General features: G+C 38.6%; 1 protein-coding gene across 1 annotated transcript in view; it reads left to right on the top strand.

Moving 5' to 3' along the window:
• The first annotated feature begins 200 nt into the window (after positions 1–200).
• Positions 201–22,855, top strand: part of ntrk2a (neurotrophic tyrosine kinase, receptor, type 2a) — a 257,615-nt gene continuing 234,960 nt past the window's right edge. The window contains exons 1-3 of the mRNA XM_043713062.2: positions 201–892; positions 21,563–21,637; positions 21,734–21,805. Of these exons, the coding sequence (XP_043568997.1) occupies positions 672–892; positions 21,563–21,637; positions 21,734–21,805 (368 nt within the window). The 5' untranslated portion in view covers positions 201–671. The remainder of the gene's footprint in view (positions 893–21,562; positions 21,638–21,733; positions 21,806–22,855) is intronic.

Raw genomic sequence — 22,855 nt, 5'->3', positions numbered from 1 at the left:
GGGGGGGGGGGGTGCTCAAAAAAATATCTCCTTCATCCCCTTTCGTGCGTCAGCCGCACGTCATGTACAGCAGCTTCCCGAATTGGATGTTAAAAAATCGAATAGTTTACTGAGGTGGCGGTGGTTTGGGAAAGGGGGAGGGAGGCTGGGGGTGGAGAGGATTAAAGAATCCCGGTCAGAGCTCCCCCCCCCCACCCCTTGGCAGCATCAGGCATTTTGGGGGATGGGAGGGAGGGGGGTGGGTGGGGGTACTAACTGAGTGAGTGAGTGAGTGAGTGACCACTGCGGCAGGAAGAATGCCCCAGTGCCAAGAGAACACCCTCTCACTCCACCTCTGCCGGAACCCCACATAGTGGACGCGGCTCCCTCTGTACCGCGACCAACATTTCGGATTGCCCCCTCCGTTAGTTGACAGACAGAGAAAGCTCCTTGACAGGGATTTACAAACGGAAGACATCGTTTTAAAGACCTTGTTTGTCTATGTATGCAGCACATCACAGTCACTGAGACCGCGCTGCTCTCTATTCACAATCTACGGATTATTCCAGATTGACAGCAAATACAAAGCCACACTCTGCTGGTCGGATCTGCGCCTCTTTTATTTTTTTTTAACTATTATTCTGTTGGGGAGTCGCTCCCGATCTGGAGTGTGGAGCTGAGGCGAGCTGACGATGGCTTCTTTATCTCCGAGGTGTTGCTGCCCTAGCCTCAGGAAGACTGTAGCCAGTCTGCTGTTAGCGCTGCTCGGCACGATGCTGGCCTTCAGCAGCTTGGTTCTCGCCTGCCCTGCTTCCTGCAGATGTAGCGGCTCCAGGATCACCTGCACTGAACCCGGCATCGTGGCTTTCCCGGTGCTGCCGTCCGCAGCTGAGATGGAGAACATCACAGAAATGTGAGTACCGACTGGACAGGCCGGTCAGTGGCAATAAATACGGGCAATCTCAGTTAGTTGCTTGATTGAGCTGTTTTGAAATTAGCCGGCTAACACCATCAGAATAATCCATCTCTCACTGTAGGATGAACCGTTAGATCACAACAAACCAATCCAAACAACTCCGTTTCGCATTCTCCCCAAGTCCTTTTTTAAAAAAAAATCGAGAAACAGGTACCAATAGCGAGAATCCCTTTAGGAATTTACTTCACAAGCCGAATCCAACTTCCCTTTGGCAAATACACGGTTCCGCTTTATTTCAAACCCAAGTATTTGTCGCCTTGAGCAGTCAAGGTTCCCCTACACTCAATCGAACCTGCAAATGTTCCGACTGAAAACAGAGACTGATTGTGGACAACCTTTCAATCATTTTTACACCGAGCTCTCATTAGACTCGACTTTAGTTAATTTTGTTAAGATAATAATATATTTCTTCGCTGGTATCTAAAAGATCATGTCACACCTGAACATGAAGAATCACGGCATGTCTCTATAGCAGTGTTGCTTATTTGGAAATGAATGATTAATGGTTGGAGATTACCGTCTGCTCACTCCAGCCAGCTTTTAAAATGCATCTTAGGTTTGATGGTTCGAGTCGACATTGAGTATGTTTTGTTACTCGCCATCTACTCTTACAGCCCCATCACCTTTTTATCCTGAAAATCTTTATAACTCTTAGGGGACCAAAGTACTTGTTGCACCGAAACAAAAACTTCAAATCATGTTTATTCTGCCTTTCATTTCTGTTTGCGTCTTTCTGAATTATATCATGATTCGAATGGTTTCAACTGCATGCAGATCTCCCATTTCCCCTTGAGGGACAGCAGTTTGGTTGATTTTGCTTTCCAAGTTTCCGGTGGAAGGGGAAGACATGTTGTTTGTTTACATACTTTATTGAAATTGAAAACTTTTCAAACTGACCTCCGAATCTGCGGAAAGGAATGATTCACTCTGTCTCCTGAGAGAGAGGTGGCTTTAACTGGCGCCGCTTTCATCCGGGAACTGCATTCGGGTTCTCTGCTCACGGAGCTGACAGATTCCCATCCGATCAAAGTTTCCCCACATCCTCCTCCTCCATGGCCTTTCCTCCATAGCCCATCTTCTCTCCTTCTCCTACATCCAGACCATCTTCCCACCCTCTCTCCCCTTCCACGCCTTCACCGTCCATGCCCCCCCCCTCTATTCCCCAGCCTCTCCCCGCCTGTCACCATCTCCCACCCTCCCTCCAAATCCCCGTCCCTCCATAATCTGTGCCCCCATCATCCTCCCTCTTCCCTCCACACCCTCCAACATCCAATACCAATCTTCTTTCCCAACGCCCTGTCTCCCTCCAGCCTTTGTCGTTCCACTCTCCGTCGACAGTGTTCCCCTCACCCCTCTGTTCTCTGCACTTTGTTCGGGTTATACTCTCTATCTCTTCACTCCGTCCCACTCTGTTGCTCTTCTCTTCGTTCCTCGACACTCCATCAATCCGCAGTCCTTCCCTTCTTTAGTCCTTCACACAATTTACATTCACTCCCTCTCTTTGTACTTTTCCGCCCTTCACATTCTATCCATCCCTTCACATTGTATCCATCTATTCTATCTTCCTCCACATTTTCTCCCCTCCCCACTTTGTCATTCCAGTCTCATTCAACACCCTTTCCCTCCACACTCAATACACTACGTACTGTTTCACTAAGCTCAGCATTCACGCCCTTCTCGCTGTCTCTCCATACTTAGTATTTCCTCCAACTCCTCTTCCTCCATACTCTTCCCCCCCCATCATCACTGTTTCCAACACATTCTGTCCCTCCAGACTCTCTCCATCCACAAAGTTCCTCCCCGAATCCGTTCCTCTACACTCTCCCCCCACAATCTCCCCCTCCATCCTGGCATGGTTCAGTTTGAGCCTGAGTAACACAGGTCTAACTCAGAGTCAGAGACTGAGCTCACAGCCAGGACTGCACATGATTATTGGAGCGTTGCTGCAGCCCACCCGGGATAATATGTGCAAACAGGCTCCTTTCAGTGTCTCCTCTAAAACATATCATGCCAACATATCTTTGCAGTGAATAAACAGAAGCAATCGCAGATAATTTGCATAGATTTTAATCTGTCATTTTAATATATTATTTAGTGACAAGAAATCCTTTAAAACCCATCTCTCGAGACAGTGTTGGGCCCAACAAAATTCGAGTTCAGCCGATTGTGGTCACGGGGATCGAGAACTCCAAAGTAAATCCCATGGTCCCGGCTTTCACTTTTTACTGCTGGATTAATATAGATTCTTCAGAATTAGCTTAAAGTACAGATAACCCTCTGTCGTCAAATCCTCAAGCTGCACTTTTCAGTTCATCAGGTGCCGAGATTGGATTATATTAATACGTGTGAAGACATTTCCCTGGTTAACAACATTCATATTCGTGTCATTACTTTGTGGGCAAACATTTTTGGCATTACCTAAAATAGTGAGGGATCCATCCAGAGTTGGAGGTGACCACAAGAATATCACAGACTACTTGCAAATGATGTAAACGACCAGTTGCACTGAAAGAATATTCGTAGACTAACGGCAAAATATCCATGTTGCCACAATTCAGTCAGTCTTGTTTCCGATAAGCAAGCACCAGCTCAGAAAGCAGCGAGGCATTTTGGCACGGGGAATTCATTCAGTGACTAGTTAAATTGTGAATTCACTCCTCCCATTTAATCTGCAGAGGAAACATTATCTCTGGCAGATCCCCAAAGATAATCAAATAAACTCCAGAATACTCATTCATCTTTAAAGCTCTATCATTCAACCTGGCCTTCACAGCCCATGGACAGAATTCTCTGTTAGCCAGTCCCCGAAACAATTCCATGAAAATTATTCCATTTATACCTGCACCTGTCCCATTCAAACGTCTACTTGAATCTTTCTAAAGAAGCAGGATAAAAGTCAAGATTAGAAGTGAAATTAGACACTCATCAATATTGTAATTAGAAATCATAGTTTTTCAGTGTATGGAACATAAGATAAGACATTAATGAAATGAATCACTAGCCCACTACCTGATAGTGCAGAAAACAATAAAAAGCTTTTGAAATTGATTTGATAGAAAAAAATCATATTTTCATGGAGATAATTTTAAAACTCTCCAATATTATTAATTTAACCTGCGGTAATTCCGATTTAAAATAGCATTTTGAGTAACATAAAGTGGGATTCTGAAAAATGCCAAGTTATCACAAAGTTATATATACCTGTGGTAAAGTTTGGAACACATAAGAACAGCAAAATATTTATTCCCACAGAACTCAGGACTCTTCATAAGTTTATGTTTACATATGGGGCCAAGCAGGATGTGCAAATAACTAAATGGAAATCAATATTACTCTGGGTTAAGATACTGTGCACAAAACTAGTCCTTGGCTTTGAGAAAAAAAGCTGTACTTATACATTGTTATAAATAGTATTTGGTAAATGTAAATGTTACCCTCATTGATTGTGTCACCTTTTGAATAGGTGTTGCAACACTTCTAGAATGAAGGTCAGCTAAAACTGCAAAATAACCAATGCTGCTTGTGGTGACCATGCTCAATGTCATGCAAGAAACTCAACATTTTAAAGAAGGCTCAGTTACTGAGTGGGTGACTATTAATCACAAGATAAGTGATGAAAAATATCAATCTGCTTATAAGACAGTTGAAATGTTTTAACACATAGTTGGCCAAATGAAAGCCTCACAACTAATGATTGGATAATAATTATTAGTTTCATTAAACCACTTTCCCTACATCGCAGGATTGATACTTCTGTCAACATTTTAATTTTGAAATGTAATGTTGCTGCAATTAATTAGCAAAAACAAAGATCAAATTAATATACTGAAAATGCACCATGGCTGTCAACTTCCTGATTTATCTGAAAATAGCCAGTTCCAGAATTAGAGAACTGCATTACAGCAAACCACCACAAGCTGTGAATTTACACGTATGTATTTTCAAAAAGAAACTGATAAATCTATACCTTTTGAAAATGCACTAATTTTGTATTGTTTAGTTCACCCTTTTATCCTTAGTTCATGGTTTAAGTTTCCAAATGTTCTATAAGGTTTTTTTTTCAATTGGTAGCATTCCACGATCTTGAGCATCAAGATTTAAATTATTAAAGAGGTATTGTGCTGCATTTTCTGATTTGGATTTGCTCAAGTTTCAATCTAAGACACAGTGAGACAGGCAGTTTATTCAGTCTTCCATCCAGCTAAGCTTTACAAATTGACTGGGGGAAGACCAGTGAAAATAGAAAACTGCAAGTGAGTGAACATCAATACAAGAATACCTTTGTGAATTTGAAAGAGAATCAGTGAGCTGCACATGAAATATAAGGAAAAGAAACACAGAAAAAAGTGGCTACTCTTGTCGAGAGTGGAGAAAGTGCGAGACATAATGGCATAGAATGAGGAAACGTTATCATAGAAACAGAGAAAGAATGAACAATGCAGTTCATGAAGGAGTAGAAGAAAATACATTGACTGACAGAGAAAATAACAAGATAGGAAACAAAGTTTATATTGTTCAGGGAAGAAAAGAAGGGCTGGATATATAAGAAAAAGAAAGATATTGTACATGGATTAAGAAAAGAAAGATAATACAGTAAGAAAATTCTGAATAAAATGCATTTAAAACTGATAGGAGTATTGTATGCTAAAAAATAATGAACAAACTCTCAAAGACATCGTTTGAATGGAAAGACATTGCCATCCAAACACATTAAGAAGGATGCAATGGTTGTACTGAATGTATACCATATACTCATGGAAAACTGCTCTAAGACATTATCCTATGTTGAGAAATCTAATGTTTTGCTAAAGGGAAAGTGATGGAAGAGGAAAAGAAGGAAAACTGAAAAAATGACGAAATAAATGGGATTGAAAGAGAAGACGGAACTATTCAGACAGACATTCAGATGTTATAATGAAATAAAATGTAAAAGAATCAAGGTAACAAGCAGGATAGAAGTAGAGTGAGAGAGATTACATAATCAATTATATGGACAATGGTTCTGAGGAATGTAAACATTCAGGCAAGATTGAAAAGAATAAAGCAGTAATGTGAGTGACAAAGAGGATAGGTGTAACTATTAAATGTACTTGTTAACAAAATTATGGCCATTGCTGTGACTTGTTGAATCCAGTCAAGTAACAGAGAAGAGATTTTGTAAAAGATTCTTCTAATTTATTACAACTCAAAGTGGCGACATGTTGTGAGAGACTTAGCTGTATCTTAATCATGACACTGAAATAATGCTTTTGTGTATAATATAATCTTAACTAGTGGCAACAACAAGTCATGCATGAAAAACTTGAGGGTGGGATGGGGGGGGACAAAGGTGGTGAAATCCCCTGCAATTTTGTTTATGCATATAACACACATAAATAGAATAATTGACTAAATAACTATCTGTCATGACTTTTGTCTGATAAATGTTTCATATTTTATGGTGCTTGAACTATAAACCAAAAAAGAGATTCATTACATTTGTTATATTCTATTCTGACGCAGAGAAGGAATTCCCCCCTTAAAACACGTGATGAACCAGTCAAATTACGATGTTTCCAATGACAAGATATTTTGTAATTCAGTTGAGGCTATTTAAAGCTTAACTGCTCTAGTCAGCCATTTTATTAATTTTGGTCAATATATTATTGCTGAAAGTAAAATGAGGAAAGGAATCATGATGGAGTTTGATAACTCATCAGAGAAACATAAGTGAAGGCAACCCATGTTGTGCAATGGAATGATAACAAACAGCTTCTGCTATTTTCATGTCAAGATTTTCATTTTAACCAAATTTAGAATAGTAGGAACATAACCAAAGAGATTGTGGAAAACATCAAAACTTCTCTGTGGATATGTATAGAATGAAATTAGCAGCACTTTGGATGTAGACTACAGTAGTAATGAACCTCAAGCTTGACTCAGAGGAACACTGCCTACTGTATGAGCATGAAATTGTAGTTTCCTGTGTTTTCTCTCTGTGTGACCTTATCACTGACCATGAGAGTTCCACTGACACTGGCTAAGCCATTCCTCAGAACTGTGGAATTCACAGCACAAAAGAGGGCCATTTAACCCATCATACTTGTGCTGGCTCTTATGCAGTCGATTAATGTCGAATCTACAAAAACTGTGATTGGTGAAAAGAAATTTTAAATTTAATTTACAGACAAGATAAGAATCGTTGTTCTACAGGTAAAATGATAATGATTGAATTTTGTTTCTTTAGAGACCTTAGTACCTTTATTTCACTGAACACCAATTATTTATGGTATTGTCATTAAAGTAAAATAATGATTGAACCCTAAAGGTAAGTAAAGTTGTCAAAGTATAGGAGTATGATAAGAAAGTGCAGTTGGAGTATTAAAGCTGACCTTCTGAACATGGAACATAATGCAAAGTAATGATTCAGAAAGCACATTTATCATCGTGTTTAAGAAATGAAAAGGAAAATATATATACCTTTGTGCCTTTGGTTGAACTGATACTACAACTACTGGTATTTAACTTTGATGTTCAGCTCACAGTTGAGAGTTGAACACTCAGTCATCTTTATCTGCTGATTTGCCACCCACAGATCCACATATTTGCAAAGTTGGCCCCAGACCCTATCTTTTTCTTAGTGACTTGTCCAGTCTGATCCTGTAGTCCTTCGTGGTACATAGCAGACTTAATTAGGAGTGGTATCCTCAATTCTTGTTAGCTGCGGTGGGTCCATGCCCCTATCCTCTTGAAGAAATCGAGGATTTGGTATACTATAGACTGACATTTGCCTGATTCATTTCAAGGGGTTGCAACTGCAGAGCTTTATACGTTCTTTGACATTTACACAGAGCTGTACACTCCTAGGAACCAATTATTACTGTTACAAGAGCACAGATGTGACTATATTCTCCATAAATATTTTAGAAATTCTTATAATGTGCATAAAGTTTCCTGATGGCTCTATAGATCATCAAGGCACCTTTAAAATATCATGTTGTGCCAGATTGGAATGATGCTGGACATGCTCTGAACAGGAAACAAAGCGGAATGGTATCTTGGATGGGGACACGTTCAGGTCTGACACTTGAATCCTGAATGGTGTTTATTGTGTCCATGTGTGGCTTCAGATCAAAGCAAAAGAACAGTTTAGTTGTGGCTAATGGAATTAAATGTTGCTTTTTTTCAATTGAAAATATTATTAATCAAGGAATGAAAGATTATTTTTGTAGTATTGATCATAATCAGTCAAGTTTTATGGTCGCTGAATTGGTTTACTGTCTGAGGCAAGGCATAGTTGAGTGAAAAATGTGCATGCCAGATCTTGAAGTGGTGGAGGCTGGTACAATTGCAACATTTAAAAGGCATTTGGATGGATATATGAATAGGAAGGGTTTGGAGGGCTATGAGCCAGGTGCTGGCAGGTGGGACTAGATTGGGTTGGGATATCTGGTTGGCATGGACAGGTTGGACTGAAGGGTCTGTTTCCATGCTGTACATCTCTATGACTCTGTGTTGCAAAGGTGCAGTTGTGCTTGACTTTGACTGCGTGTTGAAAGCCACAAATACCAATTGTAGTAATGGGTCAATTATAAGTTAATTACTGTTGCTGAGGCAAGTTTGCAGATTGGTAGGTGCTTATATTTCCCTGCTATGGGTTCTTCAGGTTGACCTACCTCTGAGGCAGGAGACCTAGGTTAGAAGTCTCACCTGATCCAAAAGTGTGTAATAACAACATTCAACAAGTTTATTAGAAAATGTCCATATTTTCCAGCTCCTGATCAGCATAAAATTGCTACCCTACCAGGAGAGTAGCACAGCAAGACTTGCTGAACCTGTAACCAAAAGGTTGATGGATTGAAACTATCCTGTAAGACTTTTCCAGTGCAGTGGCAGTGTTCACCCATTTGTCCCAAAGGTGTTTGGTAACATGTCCAAGCCGGTGGACAGAAATGTCATTTAAAAACACTCTCCTTCTTTCTATCATTTGAAATAGAATGGATTCAAAAATATATATACAAATAGATAAATGGAATATCCCCATGAATCACACTAAGACAAAGTCATAACTAGGTTATGGTGATCCTCATGTGTAATGATTGGTGAATATCTCCAATATGTCAAGTACATTGGTAGCCAAGTAAATGGTTGAAGCTGTTGTTCCATTTTGTCTTTGTATTTTGATGTTACATTAATGAATATAACAGATGGTCAGAGTTTATGAATTGTGAAATATACAATTGTTTGGTAAAGGCCAATTAATTTTAAATCGTTGATTAGGCTATATTGCTTACTTCTCACAGAATTGACTTTTCATATCTTCCTACAATCATGAAGAGTTTGTATACGAGGTGGTAGTAGTGACTTCATGTCAATCTGACTGTGACTTATTCAGTTTTGGCTCACTTTGTTCTCTGAGGATGTGTAAGGAGCTGGCCAACTTGATGTATTTGTTGTCACAGCTAGTCAGGTTGCTGTCAGGATGTTGCCAAAGGAAGAAGCCAAACCATTAAATTTAAATAGAGAAAAAGAACAATTGCATGATTTACTGAACTTTATGTTTGATTATTGGCTGGGTTTGAATTCAATAGGTCCCAGACATTGCACTGGAGCTATTTATCAGCTGTTTCTTTCAAAGCAAGTGTTTGTTTGGAAGATTGAGGGTTGGTGTTCAGTCTGGATAGTTTTCATAGTTAGGGTGAAAAGAAAATATAATGCAGTGAAGTTACTTATGGTTATGCATAGTAATTTCTTATTATTTACTATTATAATGCCATCTTAATTTAACAACTATTGTAAAATATAGACATTTGATCCTGTTATCACTTGCTTATTCTCTAGTTAACTTGGAACTTAAAACTAAAGACATGAAGTAGAGTAATGCTATTCTTCCACATACAAGGCAGATCTCACAATTGGAAAGAGTAGCTGCAGAATTTAAATGAAACTGAATGACATTGCTCACTATCAATGCAAGCTATGAATTATATTGAAATATGCAATAATAGGAAGAGCTAGGCCACATCCATGACTGAGCCTGAGAATGTGAAGTCAAATTTATGTAGGATAAAAAAAGTAAAACCCACAAGTGTAACAGGGCAATTACACAGAAGTCTAACATAGCAATTCCTTAGTGCACCCATTCCCTGTAGAAGTAATGCATGTGCCAAGAAAGTGCAAAGCTAAGGGTCTGAGGGTTCATTTTAGCTAAACATCAATCTCCTTAAGCTCATGTGATAATTGAATGTTTTTGGTTGCCAAGCAAGTGGTTGTGTAGAATTGTAAAGTTAGGTTCAGATGAGTAAAATGATTGACAGACATGACAACTAAATGTAACGTAGAGAATAATATTTGGAAATAACTCAATAAATAGGTTAATTCTAGGATTCACATTACTTTGTGAAATGTATAAAGCCCAAATCAGTTCTAGGAAAGATCAAATCCAAATTTAGAGGAAGAGTAGAACAAATTGATTGGCCTTCAAGCCTGCTTCACCATTGAAAATGATCAATGGCTGATCATCCAACTCAGGACAGGACAAGAGCAGGATATCTTGCTGCAATTATACAGGGCGTTGGTGAGGTGACACCTAGAATATCATGTGCAGTTTTGGAGTTCTTTTCTGAGGAAGGATGTTCTTGCTAAAGAGGGAGTGCAGCAAAGGTTTACCAAATCGATTCTTGGGATGACAGGATTGATGTAGGAGGAGAGATTGAGTCAGAGAATAGGATTCTATTCACTGGAATTTAGAAGAATGAGGGGGTTTTCATAGAAACTTACAAAATTCTAACAAGAGGAGATAGATTAGATGCAGGAAGAATTTCCTGATGGTGGGGGAGTCTGGAACCAGGGGTCATAGTTTAAGTATAAGAGGTAAAACCTTTAGGACTGAGATGTGGAGAAATTGCATCATGCAGAGAGTGATGAGTCTGTGGAATTCACTGCTACAGAAAATATTTGAGGCCAAAACATGATGTGTTTGCAAGATTGAGATGGATAAAGCTCTTGTGGCTAAAGGGATCGAAGGATATGGGGGGAGGATGGGATTAGGATGTTGAGCTCAATGGTTAGCCATGACTATATTGAATGGAAGAGCTGGTTCACTGGGTCAAGTGGCCTACTCCTGCTCCTATCTTCTGTTTCTATTGTTTAGTACCCTGTCCCCCTTAGTCTTTGATCTATTTAGGCCTAAGAACAATTTCGAACTCCTTCTTGAAAACATTCATAGTTGTGGCTTCAACCACTTTATGTGGCAGAGAATTTCACATGCTCACCACTCCCTGGGTGAATAAATTCCTCCTCACCTCAGTCCTAAATCGACTGTCCCGTATCCTTAAAGTGTGACACCTGGTTCTGGACTCCCCCACTATCAAGAACATCCTTCCTGCTGTCATCCCATCTAGTCCTGGTAGAATTTTATAGGTTTCTATGAGACACAACCCATCATTCATCGACACTCCAATGAATATAGTCCTAACTGATCCATTCTCTCTTCATTGGTCAAATGCAGTTTTGATATCAGTCACTTACACCATCTGTCTGGACTTCAGTTTTTTTGACCATGTTTAGACCAAAGGCTGTAATGAGGCCAGGAGCCAAGTGGCCCTGGGAGAATGCAAACTGAGTGTAGGTGAGCAGGTTATTGCTAAGCAAGCGTTGTTTGATAGGACTGTTGATGACACTGTCCATCATATTACTAATGATAGAGAGTATGCTGATGGATTGGTAATTGGTTGGGTTGGATTTGTGTGGGAAGTTTACCATGTTGTCAGGTAGATGCCAGTGTTGTAGCTCTATTGGAGCAGCTTGGCTTAGGGCATGTCAAGTTCTGGAGGAAATACCTTGAGTACGATTTCTGGAATATCATCAGGGCCCATAACCTTTGTAGCATTCAGTACATCCACTGTTTCTTGATATTATATGTAGTGAATTGAATTAGCTAAAGACTAGCACCAATGATGCTTGATACATCTGTGTACATCGTGTTTGTTTGAAACCTACACCATTTAGCACAGTGGTAGTGTCACACAACATGATGGCAAAGACGGGACTTTGCCTCCACTAGTACTGTGCGGTGGTCACTGTTACCAATTCTATCATGGACGGATAAATTTTGGCAGCCAGATTAGTAAGGATGAGGTCAAGTATGTCTTTCCCTCTTATTGGTTTCCTCACCACATGCCGCAGACTCAGTCTAGCAGCTATGTCATTTAGGGCTCAACTAGCTCAATCAGTAGTGGTGCTGCTGAACCAGTCTAGTTGATGGACATTGAAGTCCTCACTCAGAGTACATTCTGTGCCCTTGTCAATTTCCGTGCTTCTGCTAAGTGTTGTTCAACATGGTGGAATTCTGATTCATCAGCTGAAGGAGAATGGTATGTGGTAATCAGCATAAAGTTCCCTTGCCCATATTTGCCATGAGACTCCATGGTGTCCAGGGTAAATGACTCCCAGGGTAACTCCCTATCAATTACAAACCACCATGCTGCCATCTCTAGTGGGTTTGTCCTGCTGGTGGGACAGGATGTACCTGGAGACGGTAATGATGGTTTCTGGGACATTGCAAAGTATGATTCTGAGTTTGACTATGTCAGCATAGAGGATAATTAAGGGTCAACTACATAGCTCTGGGTCTGGAGTAACATATAGGCCTGACCAGTAAGAATGGTAGATTTCCTTCCCTAAAGGGCATTAATGAACCAGATGGGTTTTTTCGATGATCCAAGGTTCCGTGGTCATCATTAGACTTCTAATTCCAGATTTTTAAAAAAAAATATGATTTCCAGTATGCTGTGGTCAAATTTGAACTCTGGTCCTCAGAGTATTACCTGGCTTTCTGGATTACGAGTCCAATGACAATACCATTACATAATGGCCTCCCCTTAATTACTTGTGAGTAATCGTTTACAAATTGGAATATGGATGATAATCAAAGTTTGTAATTTGATTGCTAAATTTAAAATACCTATGAATATGAGCAATGTATGTATGATTATTGTGACTATGATTATCTGCATCAGCAAATAGTTTAACATAGTTAGCATTGAGTAATACCACTGTGTAAGCAACACGTGGTGAAGAAGGTAAATGGTTTGTTGGCCTTCATAGCAAGATGGTTCGAGTACATGAGCAGAGATGTCTTGCTCCAATTGTACAGGGTGTTGGCAACACCACACCTGGAGTTTGTGTGCAACTTGGTTTCTTCATCTGAGAAAGGATGTTCTGGCCACGGAAGGACTGTAATCAAGATTTACCAAACTGATTCTTGGGATGGCAGGACTGACAGCGAGAGAGAGTCTGAGTTGGTTAGGAAGACTTTAGAAGAATGAGGTGGGCTCTCACAGAAACCTGTGGAATTCTAACTGAGCGAGACAGCGTAAACATAGGAAAGGTATTCCTGATGTCCTGGGAGTACAGAACCAGGGACCTAAGGATATGGTCTAAGGCCATTTGGGACTATGATAAAGAAAATTTTTTTCTTCACACACAGCCTGTGGCATTCTCTGTCACAGAAAGTAGTTAAGGCCAAAACATTGACTGTTGTCAAGAAGGAGTTAGAAGTAGTTCTTAGCTTAAAAAGATCACAGGGTATGGGTTGAAAGCTGGATCAGGATACTGAGTTTTATCATCAACCATGTCATATTGAATCAGGGAACAGGATCAAAGTGCTGGATGGCCTACTCTTGCTCCTTTTTTTAATGTTTCTATTCATTTGGAAGTTCAGGTGCCTTCACTAACCTGAAAATGAAACTTGAGTGATGTGCTACAGTTAACTGAATCACAAGGTTCCTGCTGGACAGTCAGGCAATTAGTCAATTCCTCCAGTTTTCTTCCTTCGTTTGGTGAAGGTGCTCAGGCTAATTCAGACTTGACTGAAGTTTGTCTTATCCAGCAATACTCTTTATTAGTGATTGTTCTTCATTTGCTAACCTAGATATGGAATGTCTTATCTATGTTCATTTCATCTCACCACTCTTCTGATGATGTCCTGGCCATTCTGTCTTCCCTCAATCTCCATAAATGTCAATTCTTCCAACTGTACTGTCGCAACCCTTTTGAAAATCTGTTGACCTGTTCCAACTTTCTTTTCTGACTAACATTGTTTACCTGATAACCAATTGCTCCAAATTAAAATATTAAAACCCTTTAATGGCTGTGCTGTATGTAAACATCTCCAAACCTTCTATGTCAAAAGTTCTTTGTTCCTTCAACTCTGGCCTCTTTCATTTTCCTTATACATAACCCTTACCCTGCACGTGAAACTCCCTTCCAAACAGTGCTATGAGTGTATCAACACCACTTGGAATTCACAGAAAACGGAGGTCATGCAACACCTTTTGACCTTGAAGACAGTTAGGAATAGTAATAACTTCTGGTTTTGCCATCAAGCCCACATCCCATGAAAGAATAAATATAAAAATTGTCTAAATCATCATTAAAATGCACCTGAACTTTACAAATTGCCTCAGGACCATCAGGTCAAATCATTGTCTATTGTGCATTATTCTTGTTCTTGTTTCATGGAGGATAGAAGAGAGTTGGCGCTGTATTGAGTATTCTGACATTTGTCAGCAACAGCACTATGTACTTTGTGGTGAACCCATCTTGTGAACCAATAAGTCCTGATGCAGCTTGAGGCCACAGTGGTCAGAGTAACCGATGATGTCCTGATCTGCTTATCCTCTGACAGAAGAGAGGAAATTTTGCTATGTGTTAAAAGGTTGTAATATATGCTGGGGAATATAGGCTTCTCAGACACAGTTATTTTGGTTTTGGCATTTTGGCCTTCCCAATATTTTTCCTACTCTGTCCATCTTTTCCAATACAGTGGAATTCTCACCCTTACTATTAGCATTTTAGAGTCCACCTTCCTTCTCATTGTCACACTTGTGGAAACATTTACCCATCACCACCCATCAGTTTTAAGTAGGGAATCCATCTTCCTTCTTAATTTGATGTTAAATCCTTTTTTTCTGATTGGAGAATCTTCCTGGACTTTTTGGTGATATAACTACTCCCTCATTTCCTTCTTAGGAACCTCTTTGCTTACGCAGTGGAGAATTTGTACACATTTAAATCCTTCCACCACAATGGATACTCAGCTCTATTAATTACACACTACACAGGACAGAATGCCCAATCCTGTCACATTTTTTTTTGCCATTTTTCTTTCTTTTATAATTTCCTTAATAAATCTCACTGCAACACCATAAACATTAATGGTTAACAGTAGTTGCATATTACCAACTGCAAAACTTCTGATACTCAAACTGAGATTTTAAAATTAAGACCACTTACTTTTATTCCAAGACATGAACACCCTCTGAAAATCACATTAAAAATATTCATTGTTTATTTTCTATTTTTTTAGCAAAAGTGTTACCTTTTTATTTAAATGGGCTAATGCCAATGTGAATATAGGAGAAAGAGATATCACATGCAAGTGCAAGTGCATTAAATACTTGACTGCTAATATCACAGTGATTTCCAGGTTGATAATGATTAAATGATTGCTAAGTTATCAATTATTGATCTCTACAGCAGCAAAGAAGAGTGTCTGAATTCCATCTCACCAGTCTGCAAAATAAAAAAAACCCAACAGATGTTTAAACAGATAATGTCACATATCTTTGCAAAGTTGCCTTATGGGAGCATCTTGACTAAAATCAGAGAAAATCAGTTTGTGGCAGATCCTCTGGTGATTACTTTCAAGGCTAAATTCATTATAGAATGTTTGCATTAAATATGTATCATTGATTAGAATTGGTCTTCATAATTAATGACACAGTTCAGATTCCTTATCTCAAGGAAAAATGGGAAAGAAAATATCCATTTATAGATCTCCAAAACAAAGTCACCTTTGACTTATACTACACAGTAGTAATGATTAAATCCTAGGCAGAATCACCTAATTTTCCTATTTATTTCAAATAAGTTAGCATATTTATTAAAAAGAGAAAAAAGAACTTCAGATGTCTACACAAAATGCTTATACATGATCATTTCAGAGTGCATTTTCAAAGCAATATTACTTTATGAACATAGTTCATGTTTCCTTTTCGGTGTGCATTATCTACTTTTTATTCATCTAGATTAAATCAGACGTTCAAATTGTCTGAATCCTTTTTAACCCTTTCAATCTAGCTGATCCTTGTCACATGATCACACAGTTTAACTTAATCAGTAAATTTTATAGTACAAGATGGAACCTCCCCTTATGATAAAATCATGAATTGGCTGCAAACAAAATGAAGTCATTTGACCTTCTGTGAATATTTATGAATAATGTGAATATGAATGATGAAGGAGCAGTGCTGCAAAAGCTTGTACTTTCAAACAAACCTGTTGGATTATAACCAGGTATCATGTGATTTTTAACTTTGTCCACCCTAGTCCAGCACCAGCACCTCCACATTATGAATAATGGTGAACTAAGCGAGGAATGTTAACACCAGAAGGTTAGACACCTTGTAAGAGTACGATCTAGAATCTGTAATAAGCGTTTTGAAGTAATGCACAGACTCTCTATTGTGACCAACAATGTTCCTTAATTAACAATCTCCAAGTAACACATCCTACCCAGCAGTAGAGTGAATTGCTTGTCTACTTTGCTTCATTAAGTAAAGTTTGCTATTCCTGGCAGTTTCTTTAGGGATTCTCTAGTCTAGTTAGGGTGCTTCTGCTAATTTCCACTGAAGTGAAGGTGACCGTCTGGGAGAACTCTGCTGAGAAGACCTGTCATGTCTCTTTTAGTTTGAAAGTACCAATTGTAAACAAAGCATGTGGAAACTTCAATGCTTGTAGAGGAAGATAACTTTTTGTGTCAGTCTAGGATATATTTAAAACCAATTCCTATAACAATGGGCTACCCACCTGTGACACCTGACGTCCTGTTTGATTTTTTTATAACAATCAATCAATAAATAATTTTTCAGACTGGGAAAATCTATCCTGAAGGTGCATAAAGGGAGGTTTCTCTGATTCATGATTTCGGTCCTGGTTACTAAATCACAGATGACTACCAGTGGATATGAAATAGCATAGCACAAAGTTAATTGGAGATTCTAATTTAACTCTGACTTTTCCAGAGTTGTCTTTGTTTTCCTGTGTTTTCAGTGACACAGGTTGGGAGTGGGTGTGACTGTTCAGGGTGTTCAAACGCACCCTTAAAACTGCTATTTCCTCTATACAGACCATCGCTTCTTTCATAAAATAGAAACAGTGGATGTTCTTCAGCAATAAATTCTGCTGTATAACTGGCAAATACCAACCAGCTGAGTTCATGTTGAAAACCATTCCTGGCATTGGTTGAAGTTTCTCATCTGTTCTGCAGATTATTTCCATACTGATTTGTAACTTGCTGGAGGTGAGGTACGATATGGTTGTGATGAAAACAGAGAAAGTTGCTGCAATATTACTACCTTGTTTGACCCATTATTTGTTTCTGATGAAATACCTGAAAATGGCTAAGCCTTGCACACCACCATGAGGAAGATGTCATGTGGCTGAGTTAATTGACCTCCAACAACCACAACCATCTTTCTTTGTACATGATCATGGTGTCTTAGAAGTTGGCCAAGATGGATAATCCACTCTGCAATTAAGACTGAAGATGGTTCTAACCCTTTCACCTTGTCACTTGTATTAATGCTATGTCCTGCTACGACTGATGATAGGAATGTTAATGAAGCTTGCGCACCCCTTTGTAGAATCACAGAATCACAGAAGTGTTACGGCATAGAGAAAGGCCATTTGGCTCACCATGCCTGCACCGGCATTATGGCATAGTGATATTCTCTGGCTCTTCCCTCATGCTCTTGCATATTGTTTCTATTTAAGTAATCCTCTAATGCTCTCTTGAATACCTCAATTCAAAGTTCCTCCATCATACTTCCAGGCAGTGTTTTTCAGATCCAGAACACTTTTTGTGTGAAATACTTTATTCTCACTTTAAATTTGATACTCGCATGAAATCTGTGCCTTCTTGTTCTTGACCATTTTACCAGCAGGAATAGTTTCTCCCTATTTATTTTATTTAGCCCTGTCATGATTTTTAAAATTTCTATCAGACCCCCAGTTAGCCTTCTCCTCTGCAAGGAGAACAGTTCCAACGATGCAATCTATCTTCGTTTCTGAAGTTTCCCAACCCTGAAACTGTTTTTCTGCATTCTCGCCAATATATTCGCATTCTTCTGATAATATGGCACCCAGAACTATACAGAATACTCGAGCTCTTACAAGTGTCTTGTATAAGCTCAGTCTACCCTCTTTTCTCTTGTACACTATGCCCCAATTATCAAAGCTCTGGATACTGTAATCTTTATTAACTGTTCTTTCTACCTGTTTTGCCACTTTCAGTAATGCGCACAAGTACCCAGGTGCCTCTGCCCTTAAGAATTTTGACCCTTATTTTAGGTTAGCTGTCTATGTTCTTTTTACAAAAATGCATCACTTCACACTTCTCCACATTGAATTCATCTGCCAGCTATTTGTCCACTCCATCAACTTGCCTACACCCTTTTTGTTTTAGTTAAACATTGTCCTCCTCATAGTTTACCTTACTTTCAATGGTGCTCTTGTGCTGCAATGGTAGTGTCCCTATCTTTGGGCCAAGATGTCTGGATTCAAGTCTTAACTGGTCTGGTTGTGTCATAACATGTCTGAACAGATTAATTAGAATTATTTACAATGCATCTGATTTTCATGTCATTGACAAACTTTGAAATTGTCCCTTGCACCAATACTTATTTCACTCAGGAAAAAAAGTGATAGTCCCAATACCAAGTCTCTGGGGAACACGGCTACAAATCTTCCTCCACCCTGAAAAATATCCATTGATTATTGTCTATTTCCTATCACTCACCCAATTTTGTAGCCACATTGCTACTGATCTTTTTATTCTTTCTCACAAGTCTGTTGTATGGCGCTGCATCAAATGCTCTTTAAAAGTCCATATACATCCCATCAACAGCATTATCCTCAATGGCCCTTTCTATGCTATTTCAAAAAGAAATCTCCAGCAAATCAGTTGCAAATTATTTCCCCTTTTGAAATCTATGTTGACTCTCCGAATCAACCCACCTTTTTCATTGTGACTACTAATTCTATCCCAAATAATTATTTCTACAAGTTTCCCCATCACTGAAGTTAACCTGACTGGGCTTATCCTTGTAACCATTTTTGGTTATAACATTTGTAGTTCTCCAGTCCAACTAGAGTCCCACTGAGCCTAGGGAAGATTGAAAGATTACAGTCAGTGCCTTAACAATATTCACTCTCACTTCCTTCAGTGTCCTCTGACACCTGTCATCCATTCCTGGTATCTTATCAACTTTAAGTATCAGCAATCAGTCAATCCTAATCGATTTTGAGCCCTTCCAGTAACACAGTTTTCTTCTCTGCGACTGTTAGTTGCTGAATCGTCCACCACCACTCATGACTGAATGTAAACAACCTGCAGAGCTTCACTGTGATCCATTCACTGGTGGTGGAGTCACTTAGCATAATCTTATAGTATCTTACTTAAATCATTAAGAATTTTACTAGACCTGTGTTGTAGACGTTCTCTTCACCTCATCTTTATATTTGGTTGGTGCCACTCCTGGTTTGTTCTCAAGCACTGCTAATTAAGTGTCTAGTGATGACAATGAAACCATTGCTGTTTGTTGGAAAAACCCATCTGGTTTCACTAATGTCCTTTAGGGAAGAAAACTATCATTCTTTTCTGGCCTGGCCTATATGTGACTCCAGACCCATAGCAATGTCCACAGACTCACTCTTAACTGCCCTCTGGGCAATTATGGATGGACAATAAATGCTGGCCTAGCCAGTGATGCCCTCATCCCATAAATGAATAAAAAAAATCATGGTTGATCTCCTGACTTGATGACAGTGCTGAATGAGGGGGATGTCAGAACATGAGATTATCAGTTGTGATGGACTACACTTCTATTGCTGCTGATAGCTTGCAGTGTCTCATGGGTACCCAATTTCTGAATCTATTCCATTAGAATGGTGGGATTGCCACCTAGTACAATGGATGGTATGCTCAGTATGAAGACAGGACTTGCTATTTGCAAAAACTGTTCATTAGTCATTTGTAGCGAAACTGACATAAACATATATTTGCAACAGGTGAATTAAGAATGACAAAGTCATAAAAGTTTAGTCTCTCATGTAGATTCTTCCAGAATCTGCCACAATTCCAGTCAGGCACATTTCTCATTCAGGACTTAGTCATGCAATCAGTAGTTGTCCTACTGAGCCACTCTTGGTGATAGGCATTTGAATCGCCAACACCTAGGATGTTCTCTGGCCTTACTAACTCTATACTTCATTCAAGTATTGTTCAACTTGAACAGATACCATTTCAAATATTCTAATGTTGAAATATAGCAGGAAGTTTTCCCAAAATACATGCAGTCACCAAAATCCAATAACACTCTTCAAACATCCAGTATCCAAATTTAATCACAGTTCCAGCTTTATTTGCAATCAAGGATAGGTCAAATTTCTCAATAAAATAAAGAACTGCAGATGTCGGAGAACTGAAGCAAAAACAAAAATTGATGGCGAAACTCTACAAGGTATTTTTCCCTGAATCCTAAAAGAAACATACTAGTGACTCCATTAGTAGCAAAACAAATTCCAAGCATTATACATGTCTCTTTGTTATTATTTCAGAAATTACGATTAGTCTTGCTGGGGCATTTGTTGTTACTTCTGGATAACATAAAATCTAATTCACATATATGCACAAATGCTGCAGAAATTCACATAAGTGGAAGCATGAACAGAATTGAAATATGTAGGAATTCAAGTGATGCAGAGCAATGTTCCCTCTAATTTTCCTTGCAGAGTTTCGCCAGCAATTTTTGTTTTTGCTTCAGTTCTCCGGCATCTGCAGTTCTTTATTTTATTGAGAAATTTGACCTATCCTTGATTGCAAATAAAGCTGGAACTGTGATTAAATTTGGATACTGGATGTTTGAAGAGTGTTATTGGATTTTCGTGACTGCATGTATTTTGGGAAAACTTCCTGCTATATTTCAGCATTAGAATATTTGAGCACTCATTGGAATTTGAGATTTCCAGGTGGCTTCTTTGCGCAAGGTTTGTTTTTGGAAAACGGCTGTGGAAATAGCACCAATTTCAGTCCTGAGACACAACATAAAAGAAATACTTACTTTATTTTTGCTTCATAACCTGATATCAATAGCCTTATTCCCAAGTTATATCTTCTGTCAGTGAAGTAGAAAACAGAGGTGGAAATCAGAAAATCATAATTCATTTCCACTGTACTGTTTGGCCCAAGGACAAGCTGAACCAATCGAAGATTCTCAGCTGAAGCTATTAAAATAGTTTTTGTTGCTAGCTCTCTGTTGTATTATAATAAAATTACACTGTGCATTTGGTTACTGTTAAATATTTCCTGAAAAACAGTTTATATTTGTATTTTACTTCCTTTCACTTTTAAAACTGTCTCTTATGAATGTTTTCTCTTTAAACTGTTTAGACTAAAATTGAACTAGTGACTGAGCAAAAAAAAATCAAGCTACGATCAACTGATAAAGCCCTCCATTAAAATAATTTGGGTAATTGCTAACATTAAATTTTCTTATTCAACAGCTACATTGCGAATCAACCCAATCTGTCAGGTATCAATGAACGCGACATGGAACCTTATACTGGACTGAGAAATCTGTGAGTATTTCCAACAATTTAAATCATTGTATTTCCTAGATACTTGAAAGCTATTCATGAAAAAAATCATTTATTGAAATCTTCTTCATTTTCTAGAACATTGGTTAATTGTGGATTGACATTTATTTCACGACAAGGATTCCTTAATAACCCTCGGCTTCAATACATGTGAGTCATGATTGTCTTTTTTTCCCTTGACAATTTTTTCTCTGCCAAATGTTGAGCTCCCTCTATCCTCCATGAGACCATTAATTTTTCCATAGACCCAAGTTCTAAAATAGCTGATTATGCCATTGTACTATCCCCAAGTGGTCATTCTTCTTGACTGTGGTAAGATATTTGATAAATGATCATTATCTAGTTCTGAACCTGTTGTCACATACCAGTACTTTCAACTTGGATCAATGCCATTAAGGGTGTCAAGGTGCAGAGTGGTATCTGTGAAGCTGGTCCTCAGACTTCATGCCCTTTGCATCTCTTTACTAGTGCTTCCATGAATCAACTGTGACAGACAATCAAGAGAATGCCCACTTGAAATTCATGGCACCTGCCTCTTTTTTGACAGTGGTTAATACATTTGAAATGTATTTGTTTGTATGGTTCAGTCCTTTTAAATGGGTATTTTCAATTTGACCAGGACAGGTTGATAAGATGTGCATTCACCTCCTCCTTCAGAATAAACATGAATCCATCATTGCCGTTTTGATGCTGGGTCACTTGTTCTGCATTTCTAACAGTTTTACATTTTCTTTCTCGCACCAACATTATTTTTGGTATAGGTCTTTAAGCATAACATTCAAAAGCATTGTACCAATACAATTAGAACATCCAAAATTTAGTTAGCTGGCTTATTGATTTGAAAACCTATTCTAAGGGCACAAACACTAAAAGGAGACCTTTATAAAAGTGAATACAGCTCTGTACCTGTACCACTTTACTGAAGGAGAAAATCATTGGCTGATGGTGAATAATCCTACAATCTGTTAGTTCAGACCCCTTTTTCTATAAATCAACTGCAGAATTACTGTCATGGGCATTAAACCAGTTTTCCTAGATTTTTTAAACTACTCAGATGCATGCATTTGAAACAATTTTATTACACTTCATAGTGTGATAATATTCTAGTAATTATGCTACAATTTTAATATTTTCAGTATTAATAATGCCTCTGAAATGAATTATTTCCTACATATAGTTTCAGTAGTTGCTGGAGTGAGC

This window comes from Chiloscyllium plagiosum, unplaced genomic scaffold, assembly GCF_037043375.1.
Source record: "Chiloscyllium plagiosum isolate Xiang-an unplaced genomic scaffold, Cpla_swu_hap1 HiC_scaffold_2, whole genome shotgun sequence".
NCBI lineage: Eukaryota > Metazoa > Chordata > Chondrichthyes > Orectolobiformes > Hemiscylliidae > Chiloscyllium > Chiloscyllium plagiosum.
Note: the sequence above shows the minus strand (reverse complement) of the source record. Positions and strands in the feature narration are given on the sequence as shown.